General features: G+C 31.9%; 2 protein-coding genes across 2 annotated transcripts; both read right to left on the bottom strand.

Annotated features, from left to right (window-relative positions):
* Positions 1-1,163: 1,163 nt before the first annotated feature.
* LOC108201200 (dof zinc finger protein DOF4.6-like) lies at positions 1,164-2,033 on the bottom strand. The gene has a single exon (XM_064085112.1). The coding sequence runs from the start codon at positions 2,031-2,033 to the stop codon at positions 1,164-1,166; it is 870 nt and encodes a 289-aa protein (XP_063941182.1).
* Positions 2,034-8,729: 6,696 nt separating this feature from the next.
* On the bottom strand, positions 8,730-9,599 carry LOC108201199 (dof zinc finger protein DOF4.3). The gene has a single exon (XM_017369494.1). The coding sequence runs from the start codon at positions 9,597-9,599 to the stop codon at positions 8,730-8,732; it is 870 nt and encodes a 289-aa protein (XP_017224983.1).
* Positions 9,600-11,973: the final 2,374 nt, after the last annotated feature.

The following is an 11,973-nucleotide window of genomic DNA, read 5'->3' as shown; positions in this document are numbered from 1 at the left end:
TTATTAAAAGATAAATTTCTGTTTGTATGCTTACCTTGTTTCTCAAAAATTGGTGAAGTTTGCCAAGATATATATGAAAAAAATGTATAGGTTGCCTTTTCCAAAGAATGCTTATAGGGCAACAAACTTGTTGGTATTAGTTCACTCTCATTCATGCATGTGAATCAAAGATTGCATCAATAATAACAACACATACTTAACGACACATACTTTCTTTTATTCATTTAAGACTATACAAAGATGAGAGGGTGTATATTCTCAAGCGACGAATGTCTAAAGCTTATACTTATTTTGAGCATTTCATGCCATTAATAAGTAGAGAATTAAAGTAAAAAGCATATGAAAATGCTTTGAATAGACCGTGAACCAGAAGTGCTTATCATATTATTTTTTAGATTTTTACAAAGAGAAAGTCATTCAAAGAAAACTAACAATCATGCATAACCCCGAACAGAATGGTGTCACCGAACACAAAAAACGAACAATTGTTGAAATGTCTTAAAGCTTGAAAAACATCAAATTTCTTTCATATAACTTGAGGAATGATGATGTTAATATAATTGCTCATTTTAGAGGAACATTTGTACTATGACATTTTTAAGGATATAAGTGAACAACCTTTACATGTGCAAATGTAAACTTTTATTATATGAATCTAAAGAATCTTTAAATAATTACATGACATGTGGATGTACACTAATGATTCCAAATTATTGTTTTACTTGCTCAAATGAATATACACATAATAGTGATAGAACTATTTTTGCAGGTTCCATTTAGCCTTACAAATAAGAAAATCTACAAAGCCTAATCAATTAAATAGTCATTAAAATAATATCTACATATATGTTAGACAAAAGACTTAGTTGTCATAACATTTTTTTTATTTACATATATAAGAGATATTTTTAATAAACTTTTATCAATCACAACATACTTAAAATCGAGGGCACTAATGCAAACTACTAATAAACAAACAATAAACCCAAATTTTATAATAAATACTCCATTGAATTGGGGTCCAAATAATCAAAGACAGTAAATTAGGAAATTTTTCCTGGCTTCTTTTTTAACATCAAAAAGTAAAACAAAATATTGGACACCAACAAATTAAAAACAACTTAAATATTTGGCAAATGTAGGCACTTTAATTTCTTGATTTCTTAATTAGAAGACCAAGCACCTGAGGACGAGCCAGATGGATCACGAGCAGAACCGTCCACTGGGTTGTTGTTGTTCCCGGCATTGTTGGGCTCAATATAATAGCTGGGAGGGGAAGACGACCAAGGACTAGAGGACAAGCCAGATGGATCACTATTAGGACCGCCCATTCCGTTGTTATTCTCCCCAAAAGTGTGGGCATTTGTTGGCTCTATGTAAAGGTGAACAGGGGTAGAGGACCAACCCCAGGAGCCAGATGGACCACCAGTAGAACCACCAATTGGGTTGTTCCCAAAAGTATTGATATTGGGCTCTATGTAGTTGGAGGAATGGGTGGTATTAAGGAACGACTGATTACCCCAAGCAATATCTAAGGGATTTCTGGGTGTTTGTTGAGCGTGGAAGCCTTGACTATAGTTCTCTATCAAAACCTGTTGGTTCTGCTGAACTATATTGGTTTGGGCCACATCATGTGGAGGCTCAAGAGGTTTAATTGATAAGTTCTGAATGTCCATACGGACAAATTTAAGCGGAGGCTGATTGTGATTTGGTGGAGGGCGGGTCAGGTTCAGCCTTCCAGTTTCATTGATGATTCCACCAGCAGATGTCATGCTTGACGGTAGTGGTGGTGGTGGTGGGGCTGATGAAACAATTGGGGGAGAAGAATCCCTAGAACGGTTTACCCTCCTCTCTTCTCCATTTGATGAGAGGTCTCTGACTTTTCCACCATTGGTCCACAACTTTTTGCAGTTGTTACAACGGTAACGAGGCTGAGAGGTCTTGTTATTGTTAAAGTAGGCAAACTTAGTTTCCTCTGAATCACATCTAGGACACCTGAGGTTTTGCTCCATCTCTGAACTGGGATTGGCCATGTTATCTTTTCTCTTTTTTGCTATTGATTTAGTATTTGTTATGATTGTACTACAAGAATGTAAATATGTTTGATATTTATAAGGAGATTTCAAAGATTTTAAATTTATTAGAGTTAGTATCTGTTATGAATATAATCCGAGATTTACAATTTATTACTGTAAAAATCTTTTAGATATATAATCCAACATTTTACGATTTATTAGTTGTTCATATCATTGCTTATATTTACAAGGGGATATTCTATGAAAGAAAAATTATTGGTCCAATTTGAGGAATACCAATCTTTTGGAATAATATCCAAGATTTTCAATATATTACAATAATAATCTTTTATGTATATAAGCCAAAATTTTTAATTTATTAGAATAATAATCTTGTAGGTATATAATCCAAGATTTTCAATTTATTGGTGGGCCAAATATCATTGCTTATATTTAGAGGTTATTACCTACAAAAATTATTTATTAGTTCACTTTAAGGTATACTAGTATTTAAGGGGTAATATCCAAGATTTTCATTTAATTAGTTGGGCACAATATTTTTATATTATAAGAAGATTTTATTGAAAAAAAGTGCAAGCTATTTACACATCATATCACCCATGTCAGGCCAAAGAATGAAAATCTAAAAGCATATTATCCCTGGCCACCATATTGTTTTCATATGATCAATTGAAAATAGAGATATTGAGTGTCTCTATGAAGATATTTTCTTAGGAAAATTTGTGAATTTTTAAAATTTTAGTAGAATAATACATTGGGCACAAATATGTTGTATATGTGCATGCTAGATTTTTTAATATTTGGAGGAATAATTAATTCAAGAAATAAAATTGTAAATAATATTTATTCAATATACCTTTACTATAGATTTTTGTATATTATAATAAAACATATTCATTGAAAAATAATAAGAGGAAATTTATTATATAGAAGTATTAAGCATATTAGCAAAAAATATATATTTAAAATAGATATATATAGAGAAAGTTGTATGTTAGTGGTCATGAGATTCAAATTTTTGTCCATAAAAATTAGGAAGAAATAATAGATAATGATATCATAAGAATAATAAGTAATTTCTGAAAAGAAAAAATAATAATAAGTAATTAATATTTTTTGAATAGTATTTTTACTACTGGTTGACAAAAAATATCTATCAAAATTGACAAATAAATAGCCTTAAAAACATTCAAACAAACTTAATCAGGAAGAAGTTTTGGAGAAAAATAAATAGCCTTAAAATCATGCAAGCATGCATGACACGGTTGTGCATTCAAGATCATAGGTCCTATTCTCACAACGCGACTAACTCTTCTTTGAGGGCTTTATCTCCAAGATCGTCATTACATTTGAGCTTCATGGCGGGAGATTTGGTCTTCCCTCAAAGTTGCTAAACGAAATTCTTGGACAACTATTTTTTGTCCAAGATCCTTTTATGTCATTCTCCTTTAGCCCCTCCTGTCCTCCTTCTATGAGAGTTGCTAGCGATCGTATCCGTGTTGGTGATATTTGATACTTGTACGCCTATAAATTGCCCCTAATTAGTTTGGAAGGCATTCGAGGGTCGAGCTTAAAAAAGAAATGTCACTCCCAATGGGTAGGAGGGGTTTCCTACTCCTTGGGGCTTAGGGAGTACTGTGCACGAAGATGCGTACGTATCTCAAACTTGTCGAGTCTAAAGTGATATAGTGATACTAAACTGATATACTTATAATAGAAGAACTTGCTGCTCTCATAGAACAGATGCTCAGAGCACATATATATATAAATGGAAAATTTGAGCTCTGACATTTTAAACCCTTATGAGTCGTTTCTATACATATTATTGCATATGAGTTCAGGTGAGTGTTCTTATATGTACCGAATATTCGAGTAATTGAATAATTTAAAATAGTTTTCTATTCGTTATTTAACAAAGTACTATATCATCAATTGTACATATTGTGGTTATAATAGTATAATGGAAGATTTCAAAATTTTAAGAATATAGCATGCCAGTCATTGTTAATAAAAAGGTTGATAGGCTAAGCCAACTTGCAGTTGGGTTACTCAACTCAAAAACTTTGGAGTCAACTAACTGAACTAAGTTGCATTTACATAACTGAGTTAGTGCCCGTAATGGACCGAAGAGATTAAAATGTGACTTTTTTTGAAAAGATCTTTATATTTTCAAACTTTATCCCGACACTTTCATAATTTTGTAAACATAAAAATACCACTCACATGATTTATATATTGATATGAATATATGCTTACCAAAATCTCACCACTTCAAATTTTGGTATGGAGTGTGTTGGGAAGAAATTAGGGTTGATGATCACTTTTTTTAAAAAAAAATCCAATTTCTTTAATGAAGAAAATAATAACAATAATACTATTTTTATTGTAGGATTAATAATGGTCTCTAAGAAAATAACTAAAATTACATAAAGTATGAAATTATTAAAAATATATAATTATCCTACCAAAGAGACCGTTGCTATAAATTCCTTTTCTAAATCCCTAATTTCCTGTCTTATTTCTTACATTTTGTTTTCATCGCTATCCTCTCACATCTCTAGTGCATGTACACCTATAAAAGTTTTTCGCACAGGACCCGTTACTTCTTCTCCAAACAAGCAATTTCTCATCCAAGAGCCTTATCTCCTCCTCTATCTCGTCCTTAGAATTCCACTTCTTCTCATTCCATATGACCGGCTCTTTTTATCTTCTTCATATTAACACCCCCCCCCCCCCCCCCCCACCCCACCCCACACACACACACATGTATATATTAATAATTATGTAAGCTTTAGAAGCAAAATATTATATAATATTCCAAAATATTAATTCTCATAAACTAACTCTTCAGAATATGGTCGTCAGAGACTGATGTTTAAAGTATTTCACGAGTTGCCAAAATTATTCATGCATCTAATGTATGATCAATTTCATGTACATTCAATATAAATTTGTTAGATGTGTACTATAGTATTAAGTAGTCTATATGTAAACCATGAAAAAATTTAAAATCAAATCTTATTAGAAAGTTTCCTTTTCTAAATTGTTCCATATTCAATAGTTACAACATTAAAAAGATAACACAAACATGACAAACTTGAAAATGTGGATTCACTAGTCAACTATTATTGCATGTACTAAATTCTACTCATAAATGAAACGAAGGCCTTAATTTCACCTTTACATTTTATGTGACTAACATAATAATTAGAAAATATTGAATAATTACAAAATTAATAATAGTTTTAATTAAATTAACTTTCTTCCTTACTTTAAGGAACAATGGGATTAATTGTACAATCCTAGTTTATTTATATGAAACAATTTATTTTAAATTTAATATTGACTCAAGATATTTTTATATTTTGTAAGCCTAATGATGGCCTAGATCAGATAATATCGACATGTGACAAATCCTTGTACCATTCCATAAAGAGTGGTATGTAAAAAATCATCATCCGAACGTGTTACTTAAACCATATGTCCATATATCAACCCGAAGTGCGGGTAAATATCAATTTGAAGCATTTTCTTCATTTCAATTGGATAACTATTTTGGGGTTTCTATTGAACTAATGTAAGTTTGAAAAGTTGTAGGAAAATTTTGTATAATGTAGAAAACATTCTTAGTGAATCATGATATATTGGGGGGATTTTGATAATATACTTTGCACTCAAATTTTAAGGTATAGTTGTTAATATAAATAATGCTAAGATATTTAAAAAAAGTTGGTAAAATATTGTTAATTGTACTTATTTTTTAGTCGTGGATTCTTAATTGTCGTATTTAATTCATGTTCGCTATCATCATACAAAAGTAATAATAAAATATTTGAATTTTAAGATTAAAGCATAGGAGTCTCACTTTATAAGTAATTGCACAAGATACTTAAAAAAGTTAAGTTATTTAAAATATAAAAACTACTATGTAGAATCAATATTTATAAATACCAATTCATACTTGCCCAACTATCAAATTCAACTTTGATACCCATGTGTTGGGAACAAATTATGGTGTTAATGATCATGTATTAAGATAAACACCCAACTTATTTGATCAATACAATTATTATAACAATACTGTTTCTAAAATATAAGATTACTGATGCTCTCTATAAGAAAAATACTAAAATTACGAGAAGTATGAAATCGGTAACAATGTACAATTATCCTACCAAAGACCAGCAATAGTTGCTTTAAATTCCTTTTCTAGATCCCAATTTGGTTTTCTATTTCTATGTTTTGTTTAATTTTAAGGGCCGCCATCTCATCCTTTTGTGCATACAGCAACGCAAGTTTTTCACCAAGCAGTGGTGCTTTCACATTTCCGACTTTGTTGGCAGCTGGGAGTCATCACGGGCGGCTGCCAACTTAAATGGGAAATATACCAGCTCGATGAGAAATCTGCATTCCTGGAAGAAGAAATTTATATTGAACAACCACCAGGATTTATAATTGAAGGATAAGAAGATAAAGTCTTGATTGAAGAAGGCTTTGTATGGTCTTAAACAAGCATCACGGGCATGGTATAGCCGCATTGATGGAGTCTTCACCGGCGGCTGCCATTCTAAAATCCTCTATCTCCACTCACATCTACAACACTATATAATCCTTCTATTCACGGTTTATTAATGAAATGATAATTATAACCCTGGTCTTGTGTATGTTCATTTTAAGCATTTATATATATAGCATATTTTGAGCTTGATCAGTCAAAAACCTTTATTAACTTTGAAATGTATGACAATTAATACTTAGTAGCTAGGGGTCTACTTTAATATTAATTAATTTAATATGTTGTTAAGAGAATTTGAAGTTAAGTAATTGAGATCATTATAAATATTAAATTAGTAAATATGATATATTATTAGATCTCATATTTGTAACCCATTTGATAAAAATTACTATAGACGAGTGAATATTAAATAATTTTAGATCTTATTTCATTAGATATCTTGAAAAATATCTATGTTTTGCTTGCAGCAAAATATTGTAAAATATTTTAAAATATATTATTGTGCGGAACATGTTTAATGATGGTAGAGTAAAGGTCTGATGTGAGGAGAAATGGAAGCCGCAGGATATGTTTCTCTCACAAATACTCGATGAGACAAAAAATTTGCCATCCTTGTATTAGGATTTAGGCAAGAGCCAAGAAAATTATATTATTCGGCAATAAAATGTTCTCTCTTGGATATTTGAAATGTACAAAGAATGAAGGCCTTGGGTACACTAAAAAAGGATATAACAACTTAATTGCAGGTTTGACTCAAAAGGTTCTTTGTATGACAACAAAAGAACTTCTGAACATGTATTTTCCTCGGGCATATAAGATATATCATCGTCATCCAAAAAAATAGAAAAGTGTGACACATTCTTCTATGGAGGTCAAATCTATTTCAACTTCGAGTATGAAGGCTCATGATGATAATTTATGTGGTAGTCTAGACTATAACAGCTTTACCATATCACATATATCTTTTTTATGACATTTGAGGTATGAGCATTTGAATTCCAATGGCCTTAAGTTATTAAAAGATAAATTTCTGTTTGTATGCATACCTTGTTTCTCAAAAATTGGTGAAGTTTGCCAAGATTATATATGAAAAAAATGCATAGGTTGCCTTTTCCAAAGAATGCTTACAGAGCAACAAACTTGTTGGTATTAGTTCACTCTCATTCATGTGAATCAAAGATTGCATCAATAATAACAACACATACTTAACAACACATACTTTCTTTTATTCATTTAAGACTATACAAAGATGAGAGGGTCTATTTTCTCAAGCCAATGTCTAAAGCTTATACTCATTTTGAGCATTTCATGCCATTAATTAATAGAGAATTAAGGTAAAAAGCATATGAAAATGCTTTGAATAGACCGTGAACCAGAATTGCTTATCATATTATTTTTTAGATTTTTACAAAGAGAAAGTCATTCAAAGAAAACTAACAATCATGCATAACCCCGAACAGAATGGTGTCACTGAACACAAAAAAACTAACAAATTAATGTTGAAATGTCTTAAAGCTTGACAAACATCAAATTTCTTTCATATAACTTGAGGAATGATGACGTTAATATAATTGCTCATTTTACAGGAACATTTGAACTTTGACATTTTTAAGGTCATAAGTGAACAACCTTTACATGTGCAAATGTAAACCTTTATTATATGAATCTAAAAAATCCTTAAATAATTACATGGCATGTGGATGTACACTAATGATTCCAAATTATTGTTTTACTTGCTCAAATGAATATACACATAATAGTGATAGAACTATTTTTGCAGGTTCCATTTAGCCTTACAAATAAGAAAATCTACAAAACCTAATCAATTAAATAGTCATTAAAATAATATCTATATATATGTTAGACAAAAGACTTAGTTGTCATAACATTTTTTTTATTTACATATATAAGAGATATTTTTAATAAACTTTTATCAATCACAACATACTTAAAATCGAGGGCACTAATGCAAACTACTAATAAACAAACAATAAACCCAAATTTTATAATAAATACTCCATTGAATTGGGGTCCAAATAATCAAAGACACTAAATTAGGAAATTTTTCCTGGCATCTTTTTTAACATCAAAAATTAAAACAAAATATTGGACACCAACAATTTAAAAACAACTTAAATATTTGCCAAATGTAGGTACTCCTCTAATTTCTTGATTTCTTAATTAGAAGACCAAGCTCTAGAGGACCAAGCACCTGAGGATGAGCCAGATGGATCACGAGCAGAACCGTCCATTGGGTTGTTGTTGTTCCAGGCATTGTTGGGCTCAATATAATAGCTGGGAGGGGAAGACGACCAAGCACTAGAGGACATGCCAGATGGATTACTATTAGGACCCCCCATTCCGTTGTTATTCTCCCCAAAAGTGTGGGCATTTGTTGGCTCTATGTAAAGGTGAACAGGGGCAGAGGACCAACCCCAGGAGCCAGATGGACCACCAGTAAAACCACCAATTGGGTTGTTCCCAAAAGTATTGATATTGGGCTCTATGTAGTTAGAGGAATGGGTGGTATTAAGGAAAGACTGATTACCGGGATTACTTGGTGTTTGTTGAGCGTGGAAGCCTTGACTATAGTTCTCTATCAAAACCTGTTGGTTCTGCTGAACTATATTGTTTTGGCCCACATCATGTGGAGGCTCAAGAGGTTTAATTGATAAGTTCTGAATGTCCATACGGACAAATTTAAGCGGAGGCTGATTGTGATTTGGTGGAGGGCGGGTCAGGTTCAGCCTTCCGGTTTCATTGATGATTCCACCAGCAGATGTCATGCTTGACGGAAGTGGTGGCGGTGGTGGGGCTGATGAAACAATTGCTGGAGAAGAATCCCTAGAACGGTTCACCCTCCTCTCTTCTCCATTTGATGAGATGTCTCTGACTTTCCCACCATGGGTCCACAACTTTTTGCAGCTTTTACAACGGTAACGAGGCTGAGAGGTCTTGTTATTGTTAAAGTAGGCAAACTTAGTTTCCTCTGAATCACATCTAGGACACCTGAGGTTTTGCTCCATCTCTGAACTGGGATTGGCCATGTTATCTTTTCTCTTTCTTGCTATTGATTTAGTATTTGTTATGATTGTACTGCAACAATGCAAATATGTTTGATATTTATAAGGGGATTTTGTAAAAACACTTGGAGTTATAATCTTTTAAAAATATCTTCAAAGATTTTAAATTTATTAGAGTTAGTATCTGTTATGAATATAATCCGAGATTTTCAATTTATTACTGTAAAAATCTTTTAAATATATAATCCAAGATTGTAAAAATCTTTTAGATATATAATCCAAGATTTTCCATTTATTAGTTGTTCATATCATTGCTTATATTTTACAAGGTGATTCTACCAAAGAAAAATTATTGGTGCAATTCTAGGAATACCAATCTTTTGAAATAATATCCAAGATTTTCAATATATTACAATAATAATCTTTTATGAATATAATTCAAGATTTTCAATTTTTTGGTGGGCCACATCATTGCTTATATTTACAAGGTTATTACCTACAAAAATTATTTCTCAGTTGACTTTGAGGTATACTAGTCTTTAAGGGTTATGTCCAGGATTTTCATTTAATTAGTTGGGCCCAAAATTTTTATATATATTATAAGAAGATTTTATTAAAAAAAGTGCAAGCTATTCACACATCACATGTCCATAAGAACATATTCATTGAAAAATAATAAGAGGAAATTTATTATATAGAAATATTAAGCATATTGGAAAAAAAATATATTTAACATAGATATATAGAGAAAGTTGTATGTTAGTAGTCATGCGATTCAATTTTTGTCCATAAAAATTAGGAAGAAATAATACATAATGATATTATAAGAATAATTATAAGTAATTTTGCTTAAAAAAAAAAGAAATATAAGTAATTTCTCAAAAGAAAAAAAAGAATTATAAGTAATTAATATTTTTTAAACAGTATTTTTACTACTAGTAGGCAAAAAATATCTATCAAAATTGAAAAATAAATAGCCTTAAAAGCATGCAAACAAACTTAATCAGGAAGAAGTTTTGGAGAGGTTGATGCATGACACCGTTGTGCATTCAAGATCAAAGGTCCTATTCTCACAACGCGACTAACTCTTCTTTGAGGGCTTTATCTCCAAGATCGTCATTTCATTTGGGCTTCGGGAGATTTCGTCTTCCGTCAAAGTTGCTAAACGAAATTCTTGGACAACTATTTTTTGGCCAAGATTCTTGTATGTCATTCTCCTTTAGCGCCTCCTGTCCTCCTTTATCCGTGTTCGTGATATTTGACACTTCTACGCCTATAAATTGCCCCTAATTAGTTTGGAAGGCATTCGAGGGTCGAGCTTAGAAAAGAAATGTCACTCCCAATGGGTAGGAGGGGTTTCCTACTCCTTGGGGCTTGGGGAGTAATGTGCACGAACACAGAACAATTAGCAACAGTTGTAGGTATACGGGTGATCACCAGGTATGGTGAGTACAAGGGTTGGTTGTACGTCTAGCCATAGTTTGAATCTGAGGAGCTAGGGGGCAGCCACCCCAATATTTGAGGATGTGCTCTTCTTCCCTCTCCTTGAGTGTACAGGATATGTTTTGGTCTCTAGAAATATTGCGAAGCTCTGTAACAATCATGGTTTTGAATGTACCCTTCCGAGAGATAGCTCTAAATGTTACAATAGAAGAACTAAGGTGCACTAATGACTATGACTGCTCTCATCCACTATGCTAATGTTGTTCCTTATACCGGATGCGTACATATCTCAAACTTGTGTTGAGAATTAATCCAAGACCTAGTTTTGAGATAAAGGTCGTGGTATAATTATCGAACTCATCACTCAAGTCGACAAAAGATATCAACTTCATCACTAATCTCTAGGAGGTCTCAAGTGGCTCACTAAACTGGTTTACTGGTATCAAAATTTTCACTGTTATTTACTATTAAAAGAAAACTAACGGAAGTATGTATGAACGGGCGAAAGTATGGACGGAATGGGTTGTTGACTTGACACACTAGCTAATAAATTAAAAAAGACTGCATAAAAGATTGTGAAACAAAAGACACAAACACGGACCACGGTAATTGTGATGCAACATAACATCATAACACTGTCATAGTGATGCAAAAACGTCCAAGCACATAACAAAATATGCAGATAAAACACATTCAAGCCACAAAAACATTTGCTTACAGATAACAAACATGAATAAGCAAAGATACGACACAAAAATGCAAAAAATATTAGGGTTTTCATAAATGGTTATGATTTGGAGTAGTTAATCTCGATATAATTAGAAGATGATGAGTGTTGATAAAGCTTGATTTGGATTAGGGTTCTTCTATGCTTTTTACTCCGGTTCTATGCTTTTTACTCTTCGTCTCTTCTCCTTCAGTATCAAGCAATGTGTCTGTGTCTTGTTTTTCTCTA

Source organism: Daucus carota, chromosome 9 (genome assembly GCF_001625215.2).
Source record: "Daucus carota subsp. sativus chromosome 9, DH1 v3.0, whole genome shotgun sequence".
NCBI lineage: Eukaryota > Viridiplantae > Streptophyta > Magnoliopsida > Apiales > Apiaceae > Daucus > Daucus carota.
Note: the sequence above shows the minus strand (reverse complement) of the source record. Positions and strands in the feature narration are given on the sequence as shown.